This window comes from Microcaecilia unicolor, chromosome 3 (assembly GCF_901765095.1).
Source record: "Microcaecilia unicolor chromosome 3, aMicUni1.1, whole genome shotgun sequence".
In the NCBI taxonomy this organism is placed as follows: domain Eukaryota; kingdom Metazoa; phylum Chordata; class Amphibia; order Gymnophiona; family Siphonopidae; genus Microcaecilia; species Microcaecilia unicolor.
Genome location: NC_044033.1, coordinates 216,519,259 through 216,535,295, shown reverse-complemented (window position 1 = coordinate 216,535,295; position 16,037 = coordinate 216,519,259). Strand labels below are relative to the sequence as shown.

General features: G+C 49.3%; 1 protein-coding gene across 1 annotated transcript in view; it reads right to left on the bottom strand.

Annotated features, from left to right (window-relative positions):
* Nucleotides 1–16,037, bottom strand: part of CSNK2B (casein kinase 2 beta) — a 79,618-nt gene that overhangs the window by 45,025 nt on the left and 18,556 nt on the right. Inside the window, exons 2-3 of the mRNA XM_030197472.1 lie at nt 11,022–11,104; nt 5,679–5,781 (exon numbers count right to left, since the gene is read on the bottom strand). Of these exons, the coding sequence (XP_030053332.1) occupies nt 5,679–5,781; nt 11,022–11,093 (175 nt within the window). The 5' untranslated portion in view covers nt 11,094–11,104. The remainder of the gene's footprint in view (nt 1–5,678; nt 5,782–11,021; nt 11,105–16,037) is intronic.

Here is a 16,037-nt window from a genome sequence, read left to right as displayed (position 1 = left end):
GGGGCGAGATCCGGTGCCCCCCTGCTTGTTGACATAGTACATGGCAACCTGGTTGTCTGTCTGAATTTGGATAATTTGGTGGGACAGCTGATCTCTGAAAGCCTTCAGAGCGTTCCAGATCGCTCGCAACTCCAGAAGATTGATCTGTAGATCGCGTTCTTGGAGGGACCAACTTCCTTGGGTGTGAAGCCCATCGACATGAGCTCCCCATCCCAGGAGAGACGCATCCGTGGTCAGCACTTTTTGTGGCTGAGGAATTTGGAAGGGACGTCCCAGAGTCAAATTGGACCAAACCGTCCACCAATACAGGGATTCGAGAAAACTCGTGGACAGGTGGATCACGTCCTCTAGACCCCCAGCGGCCTGAAACCACTGGGAGGCTAGGGTCCATTGAGCAGATCTCATGTGAAGGCGGGCCATGGGAGTCACATGAACTGTGGAGGCCATGTGGCCCAGCAATCTCAACATCTGCCGAGCTGTGATCTGCTGGGACGCTCGCACCCGCGAGACGAGGGACAACAAGTTGTTGGCTCTCGCCTCTGGGAGACAGGCGCGAGCCGTCCGAGAATCCAGCAGGGCTCCTATGAATTTGAGTTTCTGCACTGAGAAGATGGGACTTTGGGTAATTTATCACAAACCCCAGTAGCTCCAGGAGGCGAATAGTCATCTGCATGGACTGCAGGGCTCCTGCCTCGGATGTGTTCTTCACCAGCCAATCGTCGAGATATGGGAACACGTGCACCCCCAGCCTGCGGAGTGCCGCTGCTACCACAGCTAGGCACTTTGTGAACACCCTGGGCGCAGAGGCGAGCCCAAAGGGTAGCACACAGTACTGGAAGTGGCGTGTGCCCAACTGAAATCGCAGATACTGTCTGTGAGCTGGCAGTATCGGGATGTGTGTGTAGGCATCCTTCAAGTCCAGAGAGCATAGCCAATCGTTTTGCTGAATCATGGGGAGAAGGGTGCCCAGGGAAAGCATCCTGAACTTTTCTTTTACGAGATATTTGTTCAGGGCCCTTAGGTCTAGGATGGGACGCATCCCCCCTGTTTTCTTTTCCACAAGGAAGTACCTGGAATAGAATCCCAGCCCTTCTTGCCCGGATGGCACGGGCTCGACTGCATTGGCGCTGAGAAGGGCGGAGAGTTCCTCTGCAAGTACCTGCTTGTGTTGGAAGCTGTAAGACTGAGCCCCCGGTGGACAATTTGGAGGTTTTGAAGCCAAATTGAGGGTGTATCCCTGCCGGACTATTTGCAGAACCCACTGATCGGAGGTTATGAGAGGCCACCTTTGGTGAAAAGCTTTCAACCTCCCCCCGACCGGCAGGTCGCCCGGCACTTGGATGTCGGCTATGCTCTGCTGGAGCCAGTCAAAAGCTCGCCCCTTGCTTTTGCTGGGGAGCCGCGGGGCCTTGCTGAGGCGCACGCTGCTGACGAGAGCGAGCGCGCTGGGGCTTAGCCTGGGCCGCAAGCTGTCGGGAAGGAGGATTGTACCTACGCTTACCAGAAGCATAGGGACCAGTCTTCCTTCCCCCGAAAAATCTTCTACCTGTAGAGGTAGAGGCTGAAGGCTGCCGGCGGGAGAACTTGTCGAATGCGGTGTCCCGCTGGTGGAGAGATTCTACCACCTGCTCGACTTTTTCTCCAAAAATGTTGTCCGCACGGCAAGGCGAGTCCGCAATCCGCTGCTGGAGTCTATTCTCCAGGTCGGCGGCACGCAGCCATGAGAGCCTGCGCATCACCACACCTTGAGCAGCGGCCCTGGACGCAACATCAAAAGTGTCATAAACTCCTCTGGCCAGGAATTTTCTGCACGCCTTCAGCTGCCTGACCACCTCCTGAAAAGGCTTGGCTTGCTCAGGGGGAAGAGCATCAACCAAGCCCGCCAACTGCCGCACATTGTTCCGCATGTGTATGCTCGTGTAGAGCTGGTAAGACTGGATCTTGGCCACGAGCATAGAAGAATGGTAGGCCTTCCTCCCAAAGGAGTCTAAGGTTCTAGGGTCTTTGCCCGGGGGCGCCGAAGCATGCTCCCTAGAACTCTTAGCCTTCTTTAGGGCCAGATCCACAACTCCAGAGTCATGAGGCAACTGAGTGCGCATCAGCTCTGGGTCCCCATGGATCCGGTACTGGGACTCAATCTTCTTGGGAATGTGGGGATTACTTAGTGGCTTGGTCCAGTTCGCAAGCAATGTCTTTTTCAGGACATGGTGCAAGGGAACAGTGGACGCTTCCTTAGGTGGAGAAGGATAGTCCAGGAGCTCAAACATTTCAGCCCTGGGCTCGTCCTCCACAACCACCGGGAAGGGGATGGCCGTAGACATCTCCCGGACAAAGGAAGCAAAAGACAGACTCTCGGGAGGAGAAAGCTGTCTCTCAGGAGAGGGAGTGGGATCAGAAGGAAGACCCTCAGACTCCTCGTCAGAGAAATATCTGGGGTCCTCCTCTTCCTCCCACGAGGCCTCACCCTCGGTGTCAGACACAAGTTCACGAACCTGTGTCTGCAACCTCGCCCTGCTCGACTCGGTGGAACCCCGTCCACGGTGGGGGCGTCGAGAGGTAGACTCCCTCGCCCGCATCGGCGAAGCTCCCTCCGCCGACGTAGTCGGGGAGCCTTTCTGGGAGGTGGCCGCGGTCGGCACCGCACGCGGTACCGACGTCGGGGACCTCAACCTGGGCGATGGGCCAGCCGGCGCCACGCTCGACGGTACCGGAGGCGCAAGCACCGCCGGTACCGGAGGGGTAGGGCGCAACAGCTCTCCCAGAATCTCTGGGAGAACGGCCCGGAGGCTCTCGTTTAGAGCGGCTGCAGAGAAAGGCTGAGAGGCCGATGCAGGCGTCGACGTCAGAACCTGTTCCGGGCGAGGAGGCTGTTCCGGGCTGTCCAGAGTGGAGCGCATCGACACCTCCTGAACAGAGGGTGAGCGGTCCTCTTGGTGCCGATGCCTGCTGGGTGCCGAATCCCTCGGCGACCCAGAGCTCTCGGTGCCGACATGGGGAGGAGACCGGTGTCGATGCTTCTTCGACTTCTTCCGAAGCATGTCACCGGAGCTCCCCGGCACCGACGAGGAGGACGTAGAATCCATCCGTCGCTTCCTCGGGGCCGAGACCGAAGAGGGTCGATCCCGGGGGGGCTGTACCGCAGGAGCCCTCAGGGTAGGAGGAGACCCACCCGAAGGCTCACCGCCACCAGCAGGGGAATGGACAGCCCTCACCTGCACTCCTGACGATGCACCTCCGTCCGACGACATCAGCAGACGAAGTCTCGGTACCACCGACGTCGATACAGTCGCCCGATGCCTCGGCGCCGATGCAGAGGTCCGATGCCTCGATGCAGTCGATGGAGCGGCAGCCAAGGAAGATGGTCCGGACGCTGACGACGTCGATGCACTCGATGCCTCCGGTGCCGATGCCGACGAAGAGCCCGAGAACAAAACGTTCCACTGGGCTAATCTCGCTACCTGAGTCCGCCTTTGTAACAGGGAACACAGACTGCAGTTCTGAGGGCGGTGCTGGGCCCCTAGACACTGAAGACACGCAGAGTGCCTATCACTGAGCGAGATTACCCGGGCGCACTGGGTGCACTTCTTGAAGCCGCTGGAAGGCTTCGATGTCATGGGCGGAAAAATCACGCCGGCGAAATCAAAAGCCGAAATGGCGAAAATTGAAGCACCAAAATTTAGAGGGAGAAAAATCTCGACCGAGGCCAAAAGAGGCCTACCCCGACAACGAAAGAAAACTTACGGGGCAAAAACTGAGAAATACGGGAAGGGCAGAAAACCCGAAAGGGTCTTCCGGAACACTACCGGAGCGCTTCCCGAACTTTTTCAGGAAAAAAAGGACAAAAAACACGTCGAAAAGGACGCGCGAGGTCGACTCTCTGGGGCACGAACGGCGTAACACGACCGTACCGAGTGCGGACGAAAGAAGACTGGCCGGCTCGAGCCGGTTTCGGGCGGGAAGACGGCCGCGCATGCGCGGTGCGCATGGGCGCGCGAGGACTAGCAAAGGCCTTTGCTAGTAAACTTTCCGATGGAGGGGGCTGCCGAGGACGTCAACCCATCAGTGAGAACAAGCAGCCTGCTTGTCCTCGGAGAATAACCTTAACGTTGTTATGAAAACCTATAGCAAATTCCTCACAGGTAATCAAACTAGTTCCATTTCTCTAGAGTCTCAATTGTACTCAAATTATGCACTACAGCAAACAGCTTTTTGATTGAGAAGGGGCTCCGACTCAATCCTTTTGGGGCCCATTTACTAAGCAGCAATAAAAAGTGGCCTGCAGAAGTGTAGGCGCGTGTACTGGGCACACACCGGGCCAGTTTTTACCGCATCTACAAAAAAATGGGACAGGAAAAGGGCCTGCGGTAGAAATGAAACCAGCACATGCCCCAAACCAGCCTGAGCCCTTAATGCCATCCACTGATCTAGCGTTAAAGGCTCACGCGTTACACGCACGGTGACTGGTCGGTGTGCACCAAGTGCCGATTACTAGCAGAACTGGCATGTGTAGGAGGAAATAATTCGCCCACGTGTTATGGGTGCGCACCAAATCTGAAATTACAGCCAGGAGGGCGCACTGGCCTGGCAGTTGTCTCATTTGGGTACATGCTGCATGCGCGTACAGCCTACCGCGGCTTGGTAGAAGGGCCCTTTTGTTAATAAATTTAGTTTTAGCTTGAAAGGTGACCGAACAATATAACTGCAAATGTAAATTACATTGTTCCAAGGTTATTCTCAAGGGAAAATTCCTCCATTCACATTTAAGCAAATCAGACCGCATAAAAGTCAGTCCTATCTTTATGCAGTTAAATGCTAAATATTGCACTTAACCGCATAACAGAGCTGGCTCCATAAACTTAGATATTCAATGCTGGTGCCCGGACATAGTCAGTCATTTAATATCCAGGAAAAACACAGATGCCAGATTAAAAAAAAAAAAAAAGACTCACCGCTTGTGGCTGAATATCAACCCCTATGTGTCAACACCCCATGTTGCTGTTGCCATGAAGTGTATCTATCTATGGCACCTGAAAATTCCATGCCGAAAAAAAAAATACACCGAGGTATATTCTATAAAGTATGCCTACATTTAGGCACACTTTATATAATATGCTTAAATTTCCACGCGGATTATAGAATACGAAGAGCGCCCGTCCGTGTGATTTAATTTAGTCCTGGGCAGTTACGCCCAAGTAAAACTTAGTGTAAATCCAGATGCCTAAGTTAGGCACAGACTGGGTGTATTCTTCAAAGCACATAGATTAGAGAAGCACCTACAACCCACCTATTCAACACCCCCTTTTCAACTATGCAACTTAGAATTTACGCACATCACGTTGCAGAATAAGCTTAGACAGTTGTGTGCATATACTAAGTAATGGCAATTAGTCAACAATTGTTTTAATTGGCAATTACTGGCACTGATTGGCTTGTTATAAACTGTGCGTGCAAATCCAGAATATAACTGGATTTGCGCACACAACTTTAAGTAGCGCTATACATAATCCAGGAGACTTTGCTTTCAACAGAGTAAATATTGATGCTGTTACGTCAGTGCAACCCCATCAGCCACCTGCACTGCTCAATTTCAGTGAAGCTCTAAATAGGTTACGACTGAGGTACCCTCCCTCCCCACCGGTAGATGCCGTAGACTGGATATGTGCATGACTTGACGTCACCTGGCTCCAAGTCGAGGATCATGTCCAGCGCTTGCCGGTAATGTGGCACTTGCTCATTTAGCCCAGTCAAGTTAAATTTGTCCTGAATGTAGTCTTCATCCACCTGCAGGACAAAGGGACAAACACAGGCCCTCAGACTCTGTGGCAGTGTGAGAGGAAAGAGACCAAAAGAAAGAGTGAATCAAGCACATAAGAGAGTAAACGCCATCAGGCCCGGTCCTATAATGCAGCACAACCACACTCTATGACCAATTTCCAACACCACAAAAGTTACAGCTATTAACCCAATGCAAAACCCTGGATATATAATCTCCATACACAGGGTGGGCGGGACTGTAAGAATATGAAGCCTGCTGATCTTGGAGAATACCTGCTACAGGTAAGTATCTATGCTTCATCCGAGGACAAGCAGGCTTCAATATTCTCAGAAGTGGTGAATCCCTAGCATCCAGTGCTCACCCAAAACAACAAACATTGGTTAATTGGGCCCCGCAAAGGTGAGGACATAACAGAGATTAACCTGAAACTATATACAACTGAGTGAGAGTGCAGCCTGGAACAAAATAAAATGGGTCTAGGAGGGTGGAGTTGGATTCTAGACCCCAAAAAGATTCTGCAACGCTGACTGCTCAAAATGACTCTTGCATCGGGTATCCTGCTCAAGGCAGTAATGAGATGTGAATGTCAGGACTGAAGACCACGTCACAGCCTTACAAATTTCTTCAACAGAGGCTTACCTCAAGTGGGCTACCGACGCAGCCATGGCTCTGACATTATGAGCTGTGACATGACCCTCTATGGCCAGCCCAGCCTGGGCATAAGTGAAGGAATTGCAATCTGCCAGCCAATTAGAAATGGTGGGTTTCCAGATGGCAACCCCTATCCTGTTGGGATCAAAAGAAACAAAAAGCTGGGCGGACTGTATGTGGGGCCTTGTTTGCTCCATATAGTAGGCCAATGCTCTCTTGCAATCTAAGATGTGCAAGCTGCTTTCGCCAGGATGGCCATGAGGTTGGGCAAAGAATGTTGGCACGACAAGTAACTGGTTCAGATGGCACTCCACCACCACCTTCAGCAGGAACTTAGGGTGCGTGTGGAGGACTACTCTGTTGTGATAAAACTTAGTATAAGGTGCATCAATGACCTTCCAGGTCAAGTACTTTAGACGGCAGGAATTCAGTGGCTCAAAAGGAGCTTTCATCAGCTGGGTTAGAACGACATTAAGATCCTATGACATTGGTGGAAATTTGACTGGGGGCTTTGACAAAAGCAACCTCTCATGAAGCAAACAACTAGAGGCTGTCCAGTGATGGGCTTACCCTCTACACACTGATAAGCAGCACTAATAGCACTAAGGTGAGCCCTTACTGTGTTGGTCTTGAGACCAGACTCTGATAAGTATAGAAGGTATTCAAGCAGGGTCTGTGTAGTGCAAGTAAGGGGATCTAGGGCCTTGTTCTCACACCAGATGGCAAACCTCCTCCACTTAAGAGTAGCACCTCTTAGTGGAATCTTTTCTGGAAGCCAGCAAAACCCGGGAGACACCCTCCGAAAGACCCAAGGAAGTGAATTCTAGGCTCTCAACATCCAAGCTGTGAGAGCCAGAGACTAGAGCTTGGGATGTAGAAGTAACCTCTACATGATGAGGGTCGGGAAAAACACTCCAATCTCCACGGTTCTTCGGAGGATAATTCCGGAAGAAGGAACCACATCTGCTGCAGCCAATATGGTGCGATCAGAATCACGGTTCCGCGGTCTTGCTTGAGTTTCAAACAAAGTCTCTCCCACGAGGTATTGGAGGATAAGCATACAGAAGGCCTGTCCCCCAACTGAGGAGGAAGTTAGCCTGCTGTGGGCCTGAAGCCTGAAAAAACCAAAAGGACCTTGTGATTGAGCTGAGTGGCAAAAAGATCCACGCTCAGAAGATCTTGCGTGCTACACACATATGGAGAGAACTCGTGCAGTTGTATTATCCTGCTTAGCCTGTCAGACACAGTGTTTGCGCCCGTCAGATAAGTGCCTTGAAGAAACATGCCGTGTTGCCGAGCCCAATGCCACATCCGGACTGTCTCCTGATAGAGGGCGAGATCGTGTCCCCCCTCCCGCTCGTTGGTGTAATACATTGCAACCTGGTAAGACAGCTGATCTCTGAAAGCCTTTAGTGTGTTCCAGATCGCTCGAAGCTCCAGGAGGATATCTGAAGATTCGTTTCCTGGGCGGACAAGCACCTTGAGTGTGAAGTCCATCTACATGAGCTTCCCACCGAGGAGAGATACATCAGTCAGCAGCACTTTCTGTGGCTGAGGAATTTGGAATGGCAGTCCCAGAGTCAAATTGGATCAAATGGTCCACCACTGTAGAGAGCATTCAAGCTCTGGGGACAACTGAATGACATCTTCTAGACTCCCCGTGGCCTGATACCACTGAGAAGCCAGGATCCATTGAGCTGATCTCATGTGAAGATATACCATGGGAGTAATGTACACTGTGGAAGCCATGAGGTCCAACAATCTCAACATATGCCGTTCTGTGATCTTCTGAGAGGCACGAACCCTGGACGCCAGTGAGACAAGATTGTCTGCTCGCGTCTCCGGAAGATAGGCTCAAACCATCAGCGTGTCAAGCAGGGCTCCTATGAACTCCAATCGCTGAACAGGGTGGAGATAGGACTTGGGGTAGTTTAAAACGAACCCTAGTAGCTCTAGGAATCTGCATGGACTCCTGAGCACCATCCTCTGAGGTGCACTTCACTAGCCAATCATCAAGATACAGGAACACATGGACTCCCAGTCTGTATAGCGATGCTGCAACTACTGCTAGACACTTGGTGAAAACCCTGGCAGCTGACGCGAGGCCAAATGGCAACAAACAATACTGGAAGTGATGTGTTCCCAGCCAAAATCGAAGATACTTCTGGTGGAATGGAAGTATCGGGATGTGAATATATGCATCCTTTAAGTCTGGAGAGCACAGCCAATAATTTTTCTGAATCATGGGGAGAAAGGTGCCCAGGGAAACCATCCTGAACTTTTCTCCGACTAAAAATTTGTAAAGGGCCCTCATGTCTAGGATGGGATGCATCCCCCCTGTCTTTTTCTGCACAAGGCAGTACCTGGAATAGAATCCCTGCGTTTCCTCTTCTGGTGGAACGGGTTTGACCACACGGGCCTTCAGAACGGCAGAGAGTTCCTCTGCAAGTACTTGCCTGTGCTGAGAGATGAAAGAATGAGCTCTCGGTGGGTAATTTGGAGAGCCAATTGAGGGCGTATCCAAGACAGACTATATGAAGAACCCACCGGCCAGAGGTTATAAGAGGCCACCTTTGGTGAAAACATTTTAGCCCCCCCCCCCCCCCCCCCCGGCAAGTTGTCCAGGACCGACACTTTTACTGCGGTTATGCTCTGTTGGAGCCAGTACAAAAGTTTACCCCCTGCTTTGACTGGGGAGCAGCAGGGGCCTTAGGCACAGGCTGTTGATGTGAACGAGTGCGCTGAGGCTGAACCTGAGTAGGCTGACGAGCCGCAAGAGCGTACCTACACCTAGAATAGTAGTAGGACCACTCCGTGGCTTGCCAAAAACCCTCCGAAATGAGGAGGTGGATACAGAAGGTGTCCAGCGGGAGAGAGAAGAGATGGTTTCATTGTGTTTCTTGATCTGGTCAGTGACCTCAACCTTCCTTCCATAAAGGTTATCCCCCCGGCAAGGGGTATCCGCCAACCTCTGCTGAACAGAATGTTCCAAGTCAGAAACACGCAGCCATGAGAATCTGCGCATTGCTATACTTTGAGCAGAGATCCTGAATGCCACATCGAAAGTGTCAAAAGTGCCACTGGCCAAGAACTTTGACACACCTGTTGCTTGACCAACTGGCGAAAAGGCTCAGCCTGCTCCGAAGTTTCACAAGTAAACACGTGTGAAGAGCTGGTATGACTGTGTACGGGAGATCAGCACTGAAGCCTGGTACATGTTCCTCCCAAAAGAATCCAGGGTTGTAGCTTTCCTGCCTGGGGGCGCCGAGGCACAGTCCCTAGTAGTCTGGCTCTTTTGAGAGCAGATTCACCACCAAGGATCGTGAGGCAACTGAGGCCTTACAAACCCATGTTCACTGTGGATCCGACACTGGGTGTCAATCTTGGGCACAACAGGGACCAACAGAGGGGACACCCAGTTCCTGACAAGGAGTACCTCGTGGAAAGGTGCCAACACAGCCTCCTTAGGAGGAGATGTTTAGTCCGGGACCTCGAGCATCTTGGCCCTGGGCTCATCCTCCACCAAATTTCCTTGACAAAAGATAGGAAAGAAAGGCTCTCAGGTGGAGACCGTCTCCTTTCAGGTGGGGAGGGCTCAGAAGGGATCCCATAAAACCCATCTGAGGAAAAGTATCTGGGATCTTCCTCTGATTCCCATGAGCGCTCCTCCTCGGTGTCGGACAGGATCTCCTTATTGGATGTCTGAGACCGAACATGCCTCGATGCCAAGGAGCCATGTCCTCGAGACCAGCGTCGAGAAACTGGCTCCCACCTCGATTCCGGTGAAGCTTCCTCTATGGATGTCGAGGGGATACCGGCTTAGGTGGAAGTTGATACCGGTGCTGCAAGCGCCGCCGGCATCGGAGGCCGCACCACAGGCTGAGAGTCAGGTGGGGCCACAGCGGAAGGTATGGCGGGCGCAAGCACCCCCCCCCCCCCGATATACATCGCTGCATAAGGCCATCCAGCAGCTCAGGGAGCAAGGCCTGAATGTGCTCATCGAGGGCCGACACTGGGGAAAAGCTGGGATACCGGTTGGGGTGCAGTTTGCAGAACTGCTGGGGTTGATACGGGAGCAGGATCTCAGCTGCTTGGAGACGGTCAAATCAGCACCTCCTGTATGGCGGGAGAGCGGTCTTCCTGGCGCCAACGCTTCTCAGGTGCCGAATCCTTTGACTCCCCAGAGCTCCCGGCACCATGTAATCAAGGACAACAAGAATGAAGAAATTCTAACAAAGCCCTATGTTTCTCCATCACCCCTTCTCCCTCAGGAGATGAATAGGGTAGATCTTTCACATTCTGGGGAAGGGATGGAATTCTAGATAGTGACAAGGCTGTACAAACTCATGAACCAAGACTACCTACATCTTGTATCTTTTCAACTGGAGGGCAAGAACTAGTTCCCAAGAAATGGGAAGGAACCAATATTGAGAACATTCCTGAAGGAATGGCACACTCACTGTGTAGGCGGAAAGGGCCATGTGACAGGTGTATTACCCACAAGTTGAAAATCATATCATCTTCTCCTGTGCCCCACCTACTTTGTCTACTTCCTCCCAACCACCCCTGTGATCCTCTCTTGCCAGGCACTCACCTCACAGAAGAATTCATTGCCCCGTAGGCCACAGAACCAGGAGATCCAAGAGACCTCTTCTGAGCTGCTCATGTTTGTGTATTCTGCAGAAAGATAGGAAGCAGATAGGGAGTAAGAATTCACTAAGTGGTACGTGCAGACAAACCTTCAGAATTTAGGGAAAAGTCAATCACAGCACCCAAGTCTTCTGTAGCATAATTTTTTATAACAGGTCACCTAGATAGAAGTGCAAGTAGGCACCTATTTTGGGGTTATTTTATAAAGACAATCTAAGCAGCCTATGAATCTTTATAAAAAGGCTGCACAAAAACAAAAACTGCAACAATGTGAACTTCACCAATGTACATTTACACTTGCACCAGCTCCACTCAAACATGCCTACATTCGGGTCAAAAAGCATGAATTTTCTCCATTCCTACAATGCAAGTACTGCCTGCAGTAATTTAACAAAACCCTTTTCTGCTTGTAAAACAAAATTTGGGAAAAAAAAAAAAAAAGTTACAAAATTATCCCCCAAAAGTTGAACAAACATTAGTTTGGCTCCAAATACCAGCTTTGTCTCCACAGTTTCTTTAGCAGGTCTCATTCTTATTTTAACACAAAAGGATTTGTTCCTTCTCATTTGTTTGGGTAATGAGGTGCATACTGAAAACCAACTTGTTAAGAAGGCCTACCCCCCTGATCCAAGTTAACTTTCTACTTCCTGTGACACAGCAAAACTATTGACCGTATTGGACTTCTATCACCACCCGCTCTTTATTTCTTTGTTGCCTTATACTTATGTTTCTTACATGCTTACTACTATATTGTGTATTTGTATTTTACTGAACCGGAGCCTGCCTCTTCGGTATTGTGTAAGCCACATTGAGCTTGCAACTGAGTAGGAAAATGTGAGATATAAATGTGTTAAATAAATAAATACCTTCTTTCTTCCTTTTAAATCTCTCTTTGGAAGAGAGAACTGCCACTTTTTACTGTATAACCTACCCATTTGCATATGTTACTCCTGGGGGAATTCCTCACATTCGAGAATCTGCACAGATTTTGTGTGTTTCTGCACAGAATTTCTCATGCTGCCATGATGTAAAGCAGTAGCTGAAAAGCAGCAGGTATCATGCTCTTCCTGCACAGCTCTGGAACGGTGTGATCCAAGCAGTGATGAAGTCATATGCTGTTTTCAATAGACAGGACATCACAGGACTTCATATAGCTGCCCTGGTTTGGCAGAGGTGCTGACAGTGTTGTGAGGGACTGTAGAGGTGACACTGAGAAACAGACCAGTGGTAATGGGATGTGTGAGATGAACTGGGAGAGTGCTGAAGAGGGGGCTGAGGTAGGGAAAGGGGTACAGTGGCTCTGTAGGGGGAAGAATGATCTACTGTCTTATGGTTTCAGGGATTTTTATCTGTCAATAAGCAGAGTCCATGAGGAGCTGCAAGCAGCACCAACTTCTTTCAGCTACTGATAATTATAACCAGCCATGAACACAGACTGCCGTGCAAATGTAGGTGTTGGCAGCTGCAATAAGTTGGCGCAGCTTGCAGCCAGATCTCCCTCGACACTCTTTTGCTTACAAAAGAGCATAATAATTGCCATACTGAGTCACACTGAAGGTCTATCTAGCTCATTATCCTGTTTCAATCAGTGGCCACTGGCAGAATCCCAAAAAGTAGCAAGATTCAATGCTAGCGATTCCAGAGATAAGTAGGGCTTTCCCCAGACTTTTCTTCCAGGAACTTGTCCAAATCTTTTCTTAAACCTAGATATGCTAACTGCTGTTAGTTAAGCTCTGGAACTTGCCAGAGGATGCACTATTTGCCGAGTGAAAAAAATATTTTCTCCTATTTGTTTTCAAAGTATAACCATGTAACTTCATGGAGTGTCCCCTAGTCTTTCTATTTTTAAGTTACTTACCTGTAGCAGGTATTCTCCCAGAACAGTAGCATCCCACACTTGGGAATCCTTAACCACCAGGGTCATCGAAAACAACATTAGGACAAGTCTCGAAACGGGCAAGACTAACTTAAAAAATAATATAAAGACTGGTTAAAACTGCAGCCTGGAACAGAGTAAAAATGGGCCTAGGAGGGTGGAGATGGATTCTAGATACCAAACAAGTTCTGCAGAACTGTCTGACCTAACAGACTGTCATAAAGAGTATTGTTTTTGAGGCAGTAGTGAGATGTGAATGTGTGTACCGAAGACCACACTGCAGGCTTGCATATCTCCTCAATGAAGGCAGACTTAAGTGAGCTGCCGAGGTCATGGCTCTTGCATTGTGAGCCGTGACATGGCCCTCAAGATTCAACCCAGCCTGGGCGTAAGAAAAGGAGATGCAATCTGCAAGCCAATTGGACAAAGCTTACTGATAGCTATCCTCATCTTGTTTGAGTCGAAAGAAACAAGAAGTTGAGTGAACTGTCTATAGGCTTTAGCCCGCGCCATATAGAAGGCTAAGGCTCTCTTATAGTCCAAGATATGAAGTACATTTTCGCCAGGGTGGCCATGAAGTATTGGGAAGAATGTTGGCAAGACAACTGACTGGTTAAGATGGAATTCCGACATTCCTCAGGAAGAAACTTAGGATGCATGCTAAGAACTATCCTGTTATGATGAAATCTTATGTAAGACAGACAGGCTACTAGGGCCTGAAGCTCACCGACTTTGTAAGCTGAAGTGACTGTCACCAAAAACAAGACCTTCCAGGTCAGGTACTTCAGATGAGAGACATCAAGAGGCTCAAAAGGAGCTTTCACCAGCTGGGTAAGGACAGCATTGAGAATCAACTAGAGGCTGTACAGAGATGGGATTGCTCCCTACAGGGTGGTGATATGCACTGATTGCAGAAAGATTAATCCTTACAGTGCTGGTTTTCAATCAGACTCAGAGAGGTGTAGGAGGTATTCAAGCAGTTTTTGTGGATCTAGAGCCCTGCCCACATACCAAAAACGGCAAACCTCCTACACCTCTTAGTGGAACCTTTCCTGGAAGCCAACAGGCTTGGAGACACCCTCTTGCAGATTCAAAGATTGAAATTCTAAGCTCTCAACATCCAGGATGTGAAGGCCAGGGTCTGGAGGTTGGGATGCAGAAGAAACCCCATTCTTCGGTGTGATAAAGGTCAGAAAACAATCCAACCTCCACAGTTCTTCGGAGGATAACTACAGAAGTAGAAGGAAGCAGATCTGCCTCGGCCAGTAGGGTGCTATTAAGATCATGGTTCCCCGGTCTTGCTACAGTTTAAACAAAGTCATTAGAGGGGTGGGAGGATATGCATACAAGAAACACTCCTCGCTAATTCAAGAGGAATGCATCTGATGTTAGTCTGTCATGTGATCTGAGTCTGGAGCAGTACTGAGGGACTTTGTTGTTGAGATGAGTGGCAAAGGGGTGCCCCACACTCGAAGAATCTCACAGGTTACGTCCATATTGAGATACCACTCATGCGGTTACATGACCCTGCTTAGCCTGTCTGCCAGGTATGTGGCTCTGAGCATCACTGCCACATCCTGACACAAGGGGTAAGAATCCATACCCCCCTGCTTGTTGACACAGTACATTGCAACCTGTCTGTCTGTATTAGAATTATTTGGCTCCTAAGTCAATCTCTAAAAGTCTTTACAACGTTCTAAATCACCCACAGTTCCAGAAGATTGATATGAAATTTGACCTCCTGGGAGGACCAAGTGCTCTGAGTGTGAAGTCCATCTACATGAGCTCCCCAGTCCAGGCTGGATGCATCTGTCAAAATCTTTTTATGGAGGCAGAATTTTCAATAGAGTCTGAATTACATTTAATTAGTTTCTAAGAAGCAAACCCTAAATAAAATTACAACAATCAAAAGGATCATTATATTCATCTGATATCCCTAGTACCTTAAGAAATTTTAATTAAACAACTCTATAATACTAATTCTGCAGGAAACAAAACATATCTTGGAATCCCTATGGATTGAAATTCCATGTGTAAAGGAGAAAAGTATAGTGATGAGAGTGTACTACTGTCTGCCTGGCCAGGATGAACAGACGGATGTAGAAATGTTATTGGAAATTAGGGAGGCTAACAAGCTGGGCAACACGATAATAAGGGAAAATTAGGTTCTTACCTTGGTAATTTTCTTTCCTTTAGTCATAGCAGATGAAGCCATTACGTATGGGTTGTGTCCATCAACCAGCAAGGGGAGATAGAGAGCACTCAACTTTACACAGTGCCTCATGGCCAGCCAGCTCCACTGCCTCTTCAGTATTTGAAGCTTCCAAAGCAGTATGGCAAACCACAATGGGAATAACATGAACTTTCCTCACAGCGAACGATGGCCCCTTAACAAGGGCATGAACACAAAAGGAGGGAATGAACACATCCTCCTGGAGGGAATAAACTCGTCCTCCTTATTGTATAACTGGAGGGGATACACACAACCTCCTGGAGGGAATAAACTCATCCTCCAAAACATAAACTGGAGGGAATGGACTCATCCTCCTATAAGTGAACATGAATCCTGAAGACTGTTTTCCAACTTTCTCCCAAGAAAGGAACTTCAGGAAACAAGAACAGAACCTGAAACAGATTCACAGCATACAGACAGTCATACAGGGAGGGCTCATGGCTTCATCTGCTATGACTAAAGGAAAGAAAATTACCAAGGTAAGAACCTAATTTTCCCTTCCTTGTCATCAAGCAGATGAAGCCATTACGTATGGAATGTAACAAAGCAATCCCTATATAGGGTGGGAACAGGTCATACCACGCGCTAGCACTTGTGCTCCAAAACGCGCATCCCTCCTAGCAGCCACATCCAGCCTGTAATGTCGGGCAAAAGAGAGCTTAGAAGCCCATGTTGCTGCACTGCATATCTCTTGACGAGAGAGTGCTCCAGTTTCAGCCCAAGAGGAAGAAATCGCTCTGGTAGAATGCACCTTAAAGGCTACAGGCGGAGACCGGCTAGCAAGCAGATAAGCTGAAAAGATAGTTTCTTTGAGCCAGCGGGCAATAGTGGTTTTAGACGCTGGAGACCCT